This window comes from Dermacentor silvarum, chromosome 1 (genome assembly GCF_013339745.2).
Source record: "Dermacentor silvarum isolate Dsil-2018 chromosome 1, BIME_Dsil_1.4, whole genome shotgun sequence".
In the NCBI taxonomy this organism is placed as follows: Eukaryota; Metazoa; Arthropoda; class Arachnida; order Ixodida; family Ixodidae; genus Dermacentor; species Dermacentor silvarum.
This window is the reverse complement of record NC_051154.1, coordinates 11,638,428-11,655,051: the sequence shown is the minus strand read 5'-3', so window position 1 is coordinate 11,655,051 and position 16,624 is coordinate 11,638,428. Positions and strand designations below refer to the sequence as shown.

Here is a 16,624-nt window from a genome sequence, read left to right as displayed (position 1 = left end):
AGCTATACAGTCGAGCGCCTCTACAACAAACTCCTCTACAACGAAATCACCTGTATTACGAAGGAATAATTCTGTGCCGGTTCTATCGTGAGCTGTGCGGGGCGTGACCTTTACAACGAAGTGACCTGTGTAACGAATGATTTCGGAAGCCCCAACCACTTCGTTATAAAGGCGTTTGACTGCATTTTTCGAAGTTGCGACGAATTACCGTCCTGCAGTTGACAGAACATGATTATGATGAACCATCGCATCTATATCAGTGGCGGACGCGATGCAAAGCGGAATAACTACAGTCATTAACTCCACTTCTTTAGATTTCACGAGTTATGACGACTAAGGCATTCTTCGAACTTTGGTCTTCGTTTTGTTGAAGTTTTCAGCAAGCGTTGCATATGACGAAAATTTTTATCCCGTCGCAAAATCTATGCTTCCTGACGAATGCGTGCGTAAGATCTGGTCACACGTTACGCTCTTCCTCGCAATAATTCTTCGAAATTTCTGACCCGCCGTACAATAGTGCTGAAAGCGGTCAAACGAGGCTCTTCTGCCAGAAAAACACAGAAAACGACCACGTGGCATAAACATGCTTGGCGCCAGCGACGCCCTCGGAGGGGTGCGCAAAGCAGCAGAGAGCCCGCCAGCCAGGCAAGTGGCGGCCAGCGCGAAAGCAAAAACAGGACCGCATAATACAGCTCCTGCAAGCAAGGCGGCTCAGAAAGGGCCAGCTCCGGTGGTACGTGGTCGGCGCGGCTGGGCGAGAACTGCAGTCAGTAACCCTTGCCCCGCGCTCGGAGCACCGTGTGGAGCGCCGCGAGGCGCGCGCGGTGAGCGAGCGCGTCTGTCGGCTGCTCCTGCGCATGCGCGATCGCGCTGAGGCACAGCGCCTCCTCGGGGACGGCATCGAAGCTGGCGAAGCGCCGGCGAGTTGCCGCTCAGTCTTGAATCTGCTCATCGGCTGCAGGATGAACTGATGCGCGGCCACCGAGATGGGCTTTTCGGATAACCGCCGGGTACTCTTGGGGACTGTTTGCGTGCTGCTGTGCGTAACGTCAGCCTCCGATTCAGCGGAAGTAGGTGAGTCCTGGAGGTATTCGCGCGCGAGTCGGTTGCTTGGTGACACTGTTTTGTTTACCGCGTCGCGCCGAGTGTCCCATTCCCTGACACGTTGTTGCCGGCATGTCAGAAGAACGCGTGGTTCGCTGCGGGGCTTCCCGTGTCTCTTACACCACGTTTTACATTCGGAGGACAGCTCCTTGGCTAACGGCCCTCTAGTTTTGCATCTACCAGAGTCTGCATTCGTTGCAGTGCCGATGATCCCGTGCGAGCGCACTTCGGGTCGGCTCCCTCCTCGCTCTTCGGACATGCTCCCTGTGTAACAACGTGGCAGGTCCGGTTAGTACGGCAGCACGGCCAGCCATCGTGCAGAGCTTATGTATCTTTAGAACTGGGCTGTGCTTGCCGTCTCGTTTGTCTTCACCGACCACTCTTCGCCATCGTTCATTGAAAATACTTAGCGTATGCCATGTAGCGGGCGCTTCTTCATTTGGCGGAGCTGGATAGCTCGGCCAATCAAACAAGCGTGCGCTATCGCGTTGCGCAAGTATTGCGATTTAACTATCCATTGATTCGACAGATTCATGTAGGCACATTATTCCGGGGTATTTGGATTATTCGAGACCTACGTAGGTCGAAGGAATGTTTTACCATGCGCTGCGAGAGAAGGTTGAGAAGTGATACATCAAAGCTATCGCGATTCTTCTGGATCGCGGGTGGTAACTAAAACATGATCAGTAATTCACGCACTTTTATGTGGTTGTGGTTTTGCGATGTGTTGTCGCCCTTTCGGCATGACAACAGCCGTTTTTGCGGAGCCGAGGAATTTTTCTGAGCAGCCTATTTGTGCGATGCATTTTCCTCGTTATCGCTTTTAAACGTTAGCAACGTGGCTGCAATATTTAAGTTATCTTGGATATTTTTTTTTTTTAAACTACCACAGCCGCTCCGCCGTAGTCTGTTATTCGCCTGCACAGTGTTCATAGAAGGAAATAAGCCGATCTGGTCGCAGCACTCGTTTGCTCCTCGTCGTTCTCGCGGTAGAACCTGCGATCAACAGGTCGCCCCTCTCTCGTTTAGGCCCCAAGATCAAGATCCACATTCCTGGGGCGCTTTTCGTTCTCTCGCGAAGTTCTTTTCTCGGAGTAACCTAGCTATTCGAAATGAAACTAGTTGCACCCGATTAAAGCCCATGCAACATGATACGTATGCCGTAGGAATTTTAACGATCTCTTTTTCCTTATATAGCCGAACTCGTTTTTGCGACGACGCAAATGTGTCATCGCTCTGCACTTCCGAGGGCATCGCGTGGCGGAGGTGAAGCGACTCGCATTTTTTCGTCTCGTTTCCACGATCGGAGTGTTGCCAACACGCTGTTTCATCATCTCGCCTCCGTTGTCTTACGGAAAGTCGCTCCGTCGCGCCTTGTGCATTCTGTGACCGCTCGCCTGGTTTGTCTCCCCCCCCCCCCCCCCTGCTTTTTCCTTCGGTTCTCTGGCGTTCCTTCCGCGCTTCGACGGGTCTGGGATCCAGCGCGTGGGGTGAATAAGTAACTAGCGACGTTGAATCAGCGCGAACGCGGCTCTACGGGATGCTCGCTGGCGCGGGGACTTGCTCGGCTTGCCGCGCTCTTCCTCGGCCGCAGCGAGTGGAACCGGCGGAACTGTGATGCATGAGTGACCGCCATCTTTTTGTGTTTTGCCTGTTGCGCGGGCGCCCCCCTCCCCACGGGGTGGCTGAGGAGGAGGAGGGGGGTGTCGCTAGGAGAAGGTGGGTGGGGGGCTGTTTGTCTGGCCCCACCTGAGGCGAGCCCGTGGCGTGTGGGGAATGCCGCCGCCGTTCGGCACTTGTCGAACAAGGCACGATGGTTTCCGCGTCTACTCGTGGACACGGCTGCTCTGCGGAGGCCTTTGGAAATCCGGAATGCTGGTCGTTCTGGCTCGTGTTTCAAGACGTGCCGCTTTTGCAGCGTTTCACCGACTTGTTCCACTGGCCTACCCACATCTCTCTTGTCCAAGTGACTTTCACCATTCGCTGGTCTTTGCCAAAAGACAGCTTGACTACAGCTACTCGATCTGCGTACTGTTCTTCTGTTCGGACGTGCCGCTTATGCCAGGGCCTTTCCTGGGGATACATGCAAATGCCAACGTATCGGTTTAAGTAGCTTTGCAATACTTGGGTTGCAATTTGGTCTTCTGTTCGTTTTAGCTAGCGAGAAGCCCACGTATCTGCGTCGAATGATTTTCTTATGGTACCCTTATCAGCTCGCTGCTGTATGACGCGTCAACTGGGTGCCGTGGTGATTGCTGGCATTGCGTATACCTGAATTAAATGTCCAGCCAGAACTGCATTATTTTGTTCGACGTTCAGCTTATGTTTCGTTCGCTGTCGTGGTATTTTGTTCGGGTCTCAGCGCCTTGTATTGCACTTCGTTGTACCACTTACCAGTGCAATTTTCCTTCAGTTATTGAGAGGCATCCCGAATTCTTTTATAAGTTTCATAAGAGTGCCAAATCGCCAGTGTCATTTCGATGAAACGGAAATTTTCCAACACGCTGTGCACACATGGTTGGACCGTTTGGTCGTTAACAGAGCGGTTTCGCTAACTTGTGTTCAGACCATCCGCGAGCTGCCAATTTTTAGCCCTACGTTATTTCCATTTACCATAGCTATCCAGCCAGAAATTAAAAAGAAATTTCAAAGTGTGTATTACGATCGATTTTTTTTTACGAAGAATGGCGCAGATTGCAACTTGCGCGGCAGCGAATCAAGCAACTAATGAAGCGAATATTTCAGTGAGTGTGCGGAATGTCGCGGCATGTTGGGTGAAATAGTACGAAACATCAATGTTTCATGGTTTAATGAGGCCCAATGCTCGCGCTTGTCAACGTCAGGGCATCGTCGTGCACGATAGCACAGTTCGCGTGCTTCGTGCACGCTTCTTTTTTCTCCTAGCATGAGAACCTTTTTACGACACATCCGTCGATCTTTAAGCGTCGGCGGTCGCCTACTTTCGTGCACCGTTGCGCAGTGCCCGTCCGTGGGCGGCGGAGGCGCGCGCTCCCTCCGGTGTGCGTCGCGTAGTACGCGCGGCTGTCCTTGAAGCCGCCGGCGGCCGCGTGTCCCCGAGGCCTTGTCATCGTGCCGTCGCCGAGTGGCACGCGCGCCGCAACCGCCGCGCGCTCCGCTGCTCTGCAGCGTAGACGTGCTCGCAGTGATCCGTCCCGCGGTCGGGCTCCCCTGTGCGCGGTCGCAGCCTGACGTTGGTCGCGTGCGATAGTAGAAAAAGGAAAGGGTGTTAAGCACAATGCGATAACCGTTTTATCACCTAGCTTTAGAAACAATACATTAATACACTTCCGATAACTTGCGAACTTGGTAATCGTTGGCCTTGGTCCTCTTCGTTCTCTTCGCATATTATGCATGACATACGTTGGTCCTTTCGGTTTGGTTGGACATGTGTTCAAAGTGTTAATGTATATTTACGTGTATTAGCACGCCAAAACGAGTTCACTTTGAAAGTGTGTAGCTTTTACATGTGTTAAAACCTTCCATTTTTCCCTGGAAAAGTTAAATAGGCTAGCCGACATCTTGTTGTTTACAACCTCTCCACGTACGCCCGTGACTCGGTACGCCTCAAAAGCCCATACGGGGTCGACATGAAACTCACGTGGCCCTTTGCTGCGGTGTCCACGCACCTCTCTTTGGGACGTAAAGCACCAATAATTTTCGGACCTCCAAGGAATGATAGTTCCTGGTCAGTGACGTTGTGCAGTGGCAGTGTTCTGTCGTTCCGTACGTGGTATGCGGACCACATTTCAGTTTCAGCCAGTCTCATTTCGTACGAGTTGCTCTACCACGCCATGGAGGCTGACAAGACGTCAGCCTCCGCGAGATTCCTAGCGCGATCTAATCGTTTTCGACATAAAACAGCTGGCTGCACCAGAAAACATAGTTGTCTGCGCAGATTTACAGCGAATTCCGCATAAGGCGTTAACTGCTGCATTCGCCGCTGCGCTTCACAAAGAAAATTTATTACTCCACAAATGATTAGCATCACTAAACATACCAGCGCCTTAACTCCAGTAACAGCCCTATGTTAATTCTATGTGCATGGCTGAGGACATGCGCGTCTGATACGCTTATACCTTTACCCGCCGTGGTAGACCAATGGAAATGGCGTCGTGCTGCTGAGGTTGTGGGTCGGATGCTGGCCGCCGCGACCGCATTCTGATGGGGGCGAAATGCAAGTACTCTCCTGTACCTAGATTTAGGTGCTCGTTAAGGAACCCCATGGCTCTCTGTATTAGCAAAAGCAGGCTATGAGGCATTATCGCGATTGGCATCATTTGTGAGCTCGGCAAATGCTTCGGGTGTCTCACATTTGCTGAGGAAACATCAGCAGCGAAGATGATTGTGCTCTAGAGAATACATCGAGCGGGGTGACGCACAGTAACTTTACAAATATGATTCGGTGTGCACGGTGATTACGTGCGAGATTTTACTTGTAGGTATTGCAGCACATGCTGCATCTCGTGATTATAGTCCGGGTGATCACGGTTGAGAAACAGCCGAGGCAGCGCTCTTGTGGATAGTGTTTTACGAAGACTACTATAAAATGAGTCGGGCGATTCCGTGCCGCCAACTTCCCAATAGGTGGGTCTCCTTCCAAGAGTCTGCAACTCCTGTAGTTGCCGAGCACAAGGCCGGGATCGCGCTTGTACCTATATTATCGGCAGGTACCTGGCAGCCGCACTCGTCTGCCTCCAACAGCCGCGGCGGATGCTCGACTATTTCACCAAATTTGTGGTGGGGGCAAGGGGCGCCCAGAGAGCCTCGCCAATCTCTATAGGGCCTCCTTTCAAGATGAGAACCCATATAAATAACCGAGTGCCAGGTCGTGGCACATCTCTACCCATTAGAAAAAATCCGGTGGGTTTTTTGGCGGCACCGGTATTCGAAACCAGCACCTCCCGCATAGGAGGTGGACGCTCTACTGAGCCTTGCAGTGGCGAGGAACGCGACAGCTCCATGCCGGATGAGCCTAGACACCGCAGCGCGTTTGCCGGAGTGCGCAGAAGGCGGATTGACGCATTTCCGCAAGTGATTAGGCGCAGAAAAAATTTCTCACTGCCCTTAAGTATGCGCTTGCTAACGCTGTCACTGCTTTGCTATTTGTTCGAACGTGTTTTTTTTTTTTTTTTTTCTCTGTTAGGAGAAGCGAGTTACCCCTTTAGCAAATATACTAGTGTTTCGAAAACGCTCTTTAATAGTAACATTCTCAAGTGCGCACGTGTCACTTGGCTTGGACTTTCTTGGATTTATCTGAAAATTTTACCTAAGTCTCGGATTCGCAGTTACGAAATTGCCACAGTAGGATAGGTAAATCTTGCACGACACGGATGTTTGGAGCCGGCCCCATGCGAGGTGATCCTTGCACGTGCCTTAAGTTGTGCGCTGCGGCGCTCCTTTAACGCGTAAAAGGAAAAAAAAAATCAGCTTTCCAACATCTGCCGTCGCCAGAAAGCGTGCAGTGCGGCGTTAATCACCCGCACGATTATACCTACTCAGTGCGGCCGCTCGCTGCGCCCGATTAGGATGCCTTCTGGCGCTGACGTTGGCGGGACCGAAGGAGTGTATATACCTCTGCCGCGCCTCTGAATCGGGTTAATGGATGCGCCCGCCGCTGGAACGGAGCCGTGCTCGGGAGAACCATTTTGCCTTTTCCGGCGCCCGGTAGCGGTTGCCGTCGCTGCACGTGTCGCCTGGGCGGGCGTGGGCCCGGCGAGCGTTCCTGCGCGCCGTGGCCTCGCGGCGCGTTTGTCCTTTCAAGCCTGTCTGGGGTAGACGCGCTGTACATCGCCGCCGAAGTTGGCCCATGCGAGACTGCAGACTCGCGGACGCCGTCGGTCCTTCCTTCCTTGCGAGACTCGGCGCGGAGTTTTCCTAGCGATCGGCGCTCTTGAACAGGTACCGCTGTAAAGCTTTTCCAAGCACGAGTCCGAGCTGCTGCCCGAGGCTTCGCTCTCCCTTGCTCTGCTAGAACTGCACACTGAAATGGCTATGGCGACATATAAGAGTCCAACCATGACTAATCACCTTTTGTGACTGCATTACCACCCGTTAACGTTTTAATATAAACAATCTGTTGCATTTATGAAATGATATCTTTTTGCCCATGAACCGTTCACACCCACGTTTTTCATGTTTTAGTGTCCTTCACAGGAGACAGAGAGGGATAAACTTATTTTCTGAAACGGTAATCCGAGTCAAGACCCAGTTCACCCTAAAGGTGGGAGGATTCCTTATTCCAGGAACCATCTGGCTTTGGCTGCCTCCTTGGCCCGAGCGACGAGACTGCGTTGGTCGTCCGGGTAGTCAGAGGAAAGCTTGGCCTCCCACGTTTTAGTGGCGGTCCACCTTAAATACTATCACCTTGATACTTTCAACCAACTTTTACAAAACGCTGCAAGACTATCAACTGAGCCATGGTGCTCTTTGGCCAACGATGCCCTTGTGCCATTAAAGGCTGTCGATCTTCACCAGCTTTTCCGAGACGAAAGCCGCGAATGGTGCTGCGTCTCCCGGATGTCGGGGCTTGCTTAGGCTGCGAGGTTTGCGTGGATTCGGTGGGCAGCTCCACGAGTGTGTCGGTCTCCACCGAGCCCTCGTCCTCCAGGCTCAGTGATGACTTGCTTTCGATGAACATATCCTCATAAATCAAGCCCGCCTGGTGCGTTGAAGCTTGCTGCAGTGAATTCCGAGGTTGCGTGCGTTCTTACCCGTGGCTTCCGCGTAAACGGGCTGTCGTAAAGATCGCTCAAGTGTGGGAGCGAGCTGACACTCATCAGTGCGCGTTCTCCCGCTACTGTGGAACTCGTACTTTAGGAGCTGCCTGTTACCATTATTATGCAGCCCTGATGAGTGCATAACTGACGCGAAGTTTTACATTAGTTGCGGTGTGGAGGCGAAACGATGTTTATGGTGTTTGATACCTTGTACCGTCATGCTAATTTCTACAAGCAGCGCACGACATGTAACGATGTTGTGGCGGCCGCAAAACGTTTAAAATTTTGCCTTCTGGCGATTCCGTCGCGCTCGATGCTATATGAATAGACTTCTTTCTGCAACGCGAAAACATTTCAACTTTCGAGAAGAAACCTGATGACGCGCATAAAGCCAGCGTAGAACCGCTTAGCATCTGTGTGGTCGCCTCTATACCTCCTCCTCTTTTCTTTTTCCTTGTAATTCACTTCGGCACTCATGGGGTGGCACCGTCACTAAGCGTGCTGAAAATCACGAGAATTTAGTTTCACAATCGCATATTTCACGCGCTGGCGCGTCTACGCGGGTGAACGTACTTAAGTGTAGGCTTTATAAGCGTTTCATCGTGTATGCGATTCCAGTGCGTTGTGCTCGGAGCGCCTCTACTGCGCACAATACGGTCCGCCGGTGACGAGCGACTCCGTTCACGTGTGTCCTCTTTCTTCTTGAGTCAGCCTTCAGGAGCGCTCCTCTCGTACAAAATATTGACACGACGAACTAAAACGGTTTCCACAAAGGCGGAGTGATGGGTTTTTATCTACCTTCAACATGATGCCGACCATTGAAGGGGCCTTTTAGTGCTCTACTCGGTGCGTTTGTGCCACTGCCGCACTGTTTTCTTCACTCTTCTTTCGCTTTAATGTTTACGACGTGTGGCCTTTTCCCCCCTCCCTTATTTCTCCGCAATCATCCCGTCTCCCCGAAGAGTAGGTCTTCTGCCCCTTTACGTGGCAGTTGAAAGCATGTTTTGCCTTGTATTTCTGTCAACATAACAATAACACTTGTTTTTGTGATATAACTTGTGGAAAAAAAAAAGAAAAAAAAAAAACTTCAGCGCGGCTTCGTTAGTATGCACGCGCGCTATAAAAGTGCTGCACGGCCCCTTCCTGTTGTTCGTTTTTCGAGACCGGAAGACGTTCCGTCGTATTCTTTGCAGATTACAGCCACTGTTGCATGAAATTAGTGTTAGGTGCGATGTATGTGGGAAAGTTTTTCTCTTCTTTCCTGATTTTCTTTTTTTTTTTTCGTTCTTCGTCACCGATAGAACAGAAGCTTGATTGAGCCTGCTCGTCGATACGGCTGCTAGCGCATAGTCGAGAACACATAGTAAAATATTCGTTTTTACTGCTGAATGATGTTTCAGTAGTGAACGAATTGGAGCCTGTAGATTGATCTGGATGTTCTTCCTGCTATCCTGCAGTGCAACTCGGACTTGAACAATCGCAGTATTGCCTTTAGGTTGTAAAAAAAAAGAAGCTCCATAGCAGATATGGGATGTCGTTATGCATGTTATTGTTAGTAGCTCTCGTGTGATTATCTGTGGGCCTTTCAGCGGATGGTTGACGCAGCAGCTCTCTCTTCGCATATATTCGTCCATTTCCTTATTTGTTGCTATCGGACACGTTATGAAAGTCCAGCCTGGTTTGCCGGAATGAGTCATCGCTGGTGTTGGTTATGACTGCAACTCGGGGCTGAGTTCGCTGCGCGCAGTAGCTCAACGACTGAGGCGTACTTCCGCAATTTGTGTGCATAGTCGCAGATTATACAGCCCGCCTGCGTGAAAGACCGAATAATTTACGATCTAGCTCGGCAGTGCGAGCAGAATACGTCTGCATTCGTTAAGACTACCCAACCGCGCAATCAGTCTCTCTCTCTCTTTTTTTAGCTCTCTATCACTCTAGATTTCATTAATTAACTTTCTTGCTGTTGTGACAGCATTCCGTATTACCTAAGTGTAGGAAACACGAAATATTGTTCAAAGTCCGTGGGCGGCTTAATGCTGACTTTCCCAAGCTCTGACATATGCCGCATAAGGCTAGGCTTTGGATTTTCGTCTTCATTCAGAAAATAACTGGAGTAGCAGGAAGCAACTGCTTCCATCCTCTCCCCCTGATCATAATCCTACGGTGCCTGCGTTAAAGAAAAAAAAAATATGTGTATGGGGTTTTGCGTGCCAAAACCACGATCTGATTATGAGGCACGCCGTAGTGGGGGACTCCGGAATAATTTGGTCCACCTGGGGTTCTTTAACGTGAACCTAAGTCTGTGTACTCGGTTGTTTTCGCATTGAACGCGTCATAATCAGTGATGCTGACAAAGGAAGCGGCAAGGCGATGTGTTTGCATCCACTTTGAGGCTAAAACACGCCGTGGAGGATCCCCATTCAAACTTCTTTCTAATCGGTAACTACGGAAACGTTTATTCCTTGAAACGGGGAAAATACGCGGATGAAGGGCGGGTAGCTAAATAGGCTTGCAGCAATCCCGCGCTGAACATTGTTCTCCCTAAAACACGGTCGCCAAAATTCGCATGCCCCACACGCGCATTCCGGGCCAAGCTGAACCACGTCTGTGCCTTGCACCGTCCGACCCAGCGGCCCAGTTCCCTCCCAGAATTGGTCGCGGTGCGGTCTGTCACAACTGGGAGAAGCTAACAATGCGCCGCTGTCACCGGTCTTCCCGACACGTATCCGGTGCCGATTACGTCCATTGTCTTTTTCTGGCTGCAAAGTTCGTGGGAAGTTCTCGCCTGGGCCGAATGCCATGGCGTAGACGTTTGCGCGAGAATGTCAGCTCCCGCGGCCGGCACAGTGTATTTTTGAGAGGGATGAAAGTCCGCAAACATCTTACACCGTTAATCGCCATCGCTCGATAGGATGTGATGCTGAGTCACACATGCAGCATTTTAAGATTACGAATTCCGGAGCAATAATTGTTCACAAAATGGCTCACTTCTTGCCTCTCAGCGCTTTTCACCAGCCCACTCGTTGAGAGTGCTCTCGGTTACCGCATCCGTCTTAAAGAACCGATTCTCCCCCCCCCCCCCCCCCCCCGTTCTTTTTTTTTGTTTTTTTTTCATTTTTCGGTGATTTGTAATGTTGTTCAGAGCACACAGGTCGGTGGGCTCTAGTTAGTTGAGCATTCTTTGAACTGAACCCGGCAGAGCGTTTTTTGCCCCAAGAATGCGTTCCTCTTCGTTCTGTGGTGTACCCAAAAGAGAGCTCGCAGAGACGTACGAAACACGCGAGCGGTCCTAACCGGGAATATGGGCACCTTGAGAGGGACAGCTGCGAAAACTATTCTCACTTGGCAAGAAACCAACTGTAGCTACGACCTTACGGTTGTGTACATGTTCGGAGAATCTGCAGGCGGCGCTGTAACATGTCTCGATACTTGCGCGCTGCGGCCTCTCACGTTGTTGCGGCGGCTGGAAGGATTGCGATATCGGTCCACGCGGTGCCGGCTTCGTCTTAATGGAAATTCCTCCGTCTTTATCCGACGGCAAATGAGGAATGGCGCCTTCCTAGCGCGCGCGTGTTCGCGAAGAGGAACTTCGTCGTATAAGTGACCCAATCGCAATAAACCAAGGCCGTCGGCTGGCGTCATTCCGACAGAGCGCGCCCTCTTGATTTCTTTCCCCATTCTTTCTTTTTGGCCGCTGCTTTGCAGCTTTGCGCACGGGATCTCGCGTATAGTGTGTGTTGTCGGACCTGGACGAAACCGTCCTGATGGAAGACTTGAACGTGCGACGACGTCATCTGCTGCAGGCAACATTTGCCCCGGGTAACCACAAGTTGCGTGGTAGAGCGGGGCTGTCCAGGCGTCAATGTTGACTGCTCGTGGCGGATCTGTGCTGCCATTGGAACCAGCAGGAACGCTGACATGTGTATATTCGTCTACAGCGGTGACGTAAGCTTTGCAGGTGCGCGTGACAGCAACGGACCATTTTCTTTATACGTTGAAAGGATTACGCACCCGGGCTCCAGTTTTTCGAGCAAACTGGTCATGCACGGCGCTCGTCCTTGCGTGGCCCCAGGGTAGAAGGGCTACTTTTTTCTACTGAGCTGCGAGTTTTCCTTTCTCATAGCTTCCTTATCTGCTAGAAACGGTGAAATGCATTCGCTGCTCGTCCCAGCATCCGAGCAAACACGATCGCGGTACGTGCGGGCGACGGCGAATTTGTATGCTCAGCGGAGGCCTGACGCGACGATATGCGCTGTGGAGCCGCTTAAATGAAGTAAGTTATCGGATAGGGCGAGTAGTCACGAGGCTGGCGTGTTTCACACATGTCAATGGTCGCGCCGTTCACAGGATTTGACGAAACGGAAGAAAAAAAAAGTAGTTTGCCTGTGCTAAAGTCGCGCGAAGGGCGTCTCACGTGCCACCGAGAGTGCGCATCTTTCCACTTAAGCCATCCACTCGGGGTCGTCGCTCTGAACGTCGCGTTTGTTTTTCGCCGTTGGCGTGTCTCACTTATTGCTAAATTTTGTGCCAAAGTGCACGCAACGAGAGCTATCTGCGACACGGACTCCGCCGTGAATACGGATTCGCACAGTGCGTATGTGGGCTGTATTCAGCCTTTTGGATGGAATGCGAGCGCTGTACCTGTCCTGTTCCAAGAAAATGGTAGAATATATCAAAGGCTTATGTAAAGGAACCCAACGCTACATGGGAGAGTTGCATCAAGAAAAGTTGATAATAGTAACTTATTTCATAGCCACTCTATGTGGCTCTACAATCACGTGGATACTGTTAATTCATATTGAGCCGCTTCATCCTATTGTTTCAGGTAGTCATGATAGCGAACATTTAGAGGCGGCGCTCGACCATGCAGTTGCAGTCCTTACGAACAAAAAGTTTAATGAATTCGACTCTTTGGGATACCAACTTTCCCCCTCTGCTTAATTAAAACTGTAGCCGTGACGAAGCATGTTCGCTTGAACAGTGGATTGTTTTGTTTCGAGCTAGCGTCGCTTTTTTTTTTTCGGGGAAAAGAAAAAAAAAACGCTTAGATTTCATTTAGCATATAAATTAAGGAGCCAGCAAAGAAATTAGCGTTAGGAACCACCATATGGTACGTGGTACCGATATAGCAACATTCGGTGTTATAGCTTGAGGAACAGATTCTTGGATGCATGATCCCAGCGTCGCAGACTATACAGTTTCTGAAATCGATTGGCCTCTTTGAGCGAGTGTAGGCATAATTTGCAGACCCACGTGTTCGCGATGCTAGTGGCTCCCCACCTTCCTTTCTAATTCTCTTCCTCCCGCGTGAGTAGCAAACAGATCGTGCTTCTGGTTGACCTCTACGTTTTCTTTCTCTTCATTCCCACCTTGAGCTAGCTACGGTGGAATATCCGGCGCGCTGTACGCAGATGGGCGACATCTCTTCAAGTCACTAAACCTCGTTAGAAAAGAGGCTGGGGAACAACCTCGTATACTCCATACGCCGCGGTGCTAAGCTGGGGCAAAGGCGGGATTTTCTAATTTGCCTGCGAGACCTGTATCTATGCACCAAAAATTTCCTTTACGCTGGTCGTTTAAGTTCGCCATCATGTGTATCAAATTCGAGGTGCACTATGGCCCGCATATCTGAAGCGTTTACGGGACACGCATTAGGATAAATGTCGTCAGAAACGGCGAATTGACTAGTAATAAACGAATCCCGCTATTCAATAAGCGAACCCTGCGATCCAACAACGTTCGTGGTCTGGTTCTGCAGCTATACGTGCGACGTGGACTGAAGCCGACCGCGGGGTTCTTAGACACACGCTGCGAAAAGGGCTTGCACGGCACCGAGCAGGGGCTGCTTAGCAGGTTGCGTGGCCAGGGGACGAGCGCGCTCCGTGCATCCTCTGGCGAGAAGGGCCGCTGCACGAACGACGACCTCGTGCGCTGCCGCAGGGGCCCCTCGCCGAACCAGTTTCTTGGTTTCTATACTGGCTGCTGCTCCGGGGCCTCTCGCGTCTCGGCCTTGACGCTGTGCCTTTCGGTAGCCCCCGGCCGCGCTGCTCTGTACCCCTTCGGGCTCTGCGCCCGTGGCTCAGCGTGACGCGGCACTGCGCGAGAATGCCGGCCTCCTCCCAACTTCGGTGCGACAGAGACCTGTCGTTTCCTGCGCGTATCCGTAATTGCGATAAACAGCATGAAAACGCTTACCGCTCTAAGCGTCGACAGAGACAAGAAACACGGACAGTGCTGTTTCTCCGCGCTTAGCTTCGCGCTGTAAGTATATTCAGTATTACCCAGCGACAAGCCCACACGTTAAAGTTATGTGAAAATAGTGCACAGGACCGGACAAAAAATAATAAAAAAAGAACCGGAAAGCTGTAGACATGCCCAAATTTTTCACTGAAAGTTTATCGGAAATAGACCGCGCACACGCACGCATGAAACACTGGTTACTTGTAAGCAGGGAAATCCAAACGGAAAAAGAAAAAAAGGCGGTGTCACGCAACCCTGAAAGAGAACTGCGCGCACGAATGTGGACCGCGAGACCTCATGGAGTGAACAATCAACAAACACCGTCCGGCTTCGTTTGTCCGACGCTCGGCGTCCTGTTCTCCTCCGCCCATTTGGGCCAGACAGTGTGTTCAGCCGGAAGCGGCCAACGCGTGGCTGTGGGCGTGGGCAGTGTCAGGACGCACGTATGCGCCAGAGCGCGGGTTTTACCCCCGTATTCAGAAATGCAACTTCGCTTCAAGTCCGTGCTTGACTTGAGTTAAGTGACGCCTATTGTGAACATGCCGAAGCAAACGCAATGAACGTCCAGGGCATGTTCACAATAGGCGTCACTTAATTCAAGTCAAGCACGGACTTGAAGCGAAGTTGCATTTCTGAATACGGGGGTTAGTCTTACTATCTAGCTCTTCTGAAATAATGTGTGCGATAATGTTTGCGTTCGCGTCTTGTCGAAACACGTGAGTACAGTTAAGGCGTCCGCACCCAAAACCTCTAGCGTCTGGAGGCTCATGCAGAGGCGTGCAACCCGCATGCTTCGCCGTAAGTTCACCGCCGTCTGCCGCGCTGTGGCGGCAATAAATCAGCGGGACAACCGGCGTTCGTTCTTTCACCTCTGCGTAAGTTGAGCGATAAAGCACCCCTGTTTCTGAGATTGCGCGGCCACATTGAGCACGAACTTCGTAAAAATTTGCTCAGTGAGTAAAAATCTGCTAAAAAATGTCGACCTTACTACATTTTTGCCTTGCTGGCGCTTGGTAACAGTGTGGTTGTTTCTTGTGTATATTCTACATATCGCGCACTTTTGCAGTGAACTTCCTTTTCCTTCGCGATTTCTTTAGAAGTATACCCAGCATACCTAGATGTACGTAGCGGCAATGCGCAGCTATAGCCATGCTTCGCAGCTCTTTTTGTTTGTGAGCGTTCACTTTCTGTGAAGGTGCGCTTGCAGTCGCAGGGGGAACCGGTGCATTCCGAATGTTCTTAATGCCTCGCATACCTCTATTAATCAATGATATAGCAAAGACCTCATTCAAAGGATCACCTCTTTGTACCAGCGTTTCCTTAGCTACAGAAGCCATTTATACCACATTTTTTCAGTCTCTTACCAAATCGTTTAAATATTGCCTTTAGTAGATATAACAGTTCTGTTCCTTGAGATTAATTAAAGAGGCGGACATTACTCGCACGGGAAGTCAAAATTCACAATTGACTATTTAACATTAACGTTTAATTATTTACTATATGGCGCATATTGCAAGTGACAAATAGGGGCCGCGGTGAGTTCGCAAAGTATGTTAACTTAGTATGCTGAAACTAGTACCGTTTCCGGGACCTGCGTTATTCCCCAAACAGTGCGACAAAGTGCATCGGGGTTCCATGGAGTTCCATAACCCTTCCTTCCACTTCCTCAAATCTGACGGCGCTTATCTAAAACAAGCGCTAGTTTCAGTATTCATTCCAGGTGGACGTGCCTTGCGTTCTCAGAGGTAATTAGATAGTTAATTAGTGAAGTTTTGGCAGTTGGTCAATTATGACTTACTGTCACATACAAGTAGAAACGATGGAACCTAGCCTTTAAGACGCAAACACCAGGAGAGAAGTAGACGGAGGCTGGGTTCCATCGTTTCTACAAGTAATGTACCAACATGCCCAGCAACATACTCTTCTACGTCACGTACAAGTAATGTCTGGCTCTCCAAGTATCGTATCATAATCACCTGCCACCTACATCTTCCTGTATCTCCCACTTCCCCTTACCCCAGTGAGGAGGAGCAGGCTACGCTCTCCAGGCCGTCCTCTCATCCTTTCTCTTCATTAACATCTACTCCTCTCCAAGTAATTTAGCTCAGGAAGTAGAACTGTTGTATCTTCGACAGGTGATATGTTTAAAGGCTGGCATAAGCGACCTAGGGTATGAAAACAGGACATTCAGGACAAGGTATACTTTATTTCGCTGGTATTTCTTATCGCGGCGAGTGCGTTCGAGATGTACGCAACCTTAGCTCCCGACGAAATGCAACACTAGTGCCGCGGTGCACATTGCATGTTTAACAATTAAAGCCGTGAGACAGAGCGAATGGCACATATCTATAGTTGAAAACACGTCCCATCAACACCAGTGTAACATTGCGCCAAAGATAAAGCTGAACATTGAGAGTGGGACTTTTGTGCAAGTGTACCAGACTTGCGTCCGTGAATCTCGATCCACTTGTTGCAAAGGCGTACCTTCGCAAGAATGTTTTCAGCCATCTGGAGGTACAAGGGCCGAGCAGCTCACTCTGACG

At 50.6% G+C, this 16,624-nt stretch overlaps 1 protein-coding gene across 5 annotated transcripts in view; it reads left to right on the top strand.

The window, feature by feature from the left end:
• The first annotated feature begins 927 nt into the window (after positions 1-927).
• The window catches only part of LOC119456666 (low-density lipoprotein receptor-related protein 2-like), a 224,366-nt gene continuing 208,669 nt past the window's right edge, over positions 928-16,624 (top strand). For 3 of the 5 annotated variants that reach the window (XM_037718507.2, XM_037718494.2, XM_049664836.1), the window contains exon 1: positions 928-1,074. In XM_037718507.2, the coding sequence (XP_037574435.1) occupies positions 987-1,074 (88 nt within the window). In that variant the 5' untranslated portion in view covers positions 928-986. The remainder of the gene's footprint in view (positions 1,075-16,624) is intronic. The other 2 variants (XM_037718513.2, XM_037718502.2) reach the window with 2 other exon arrangements.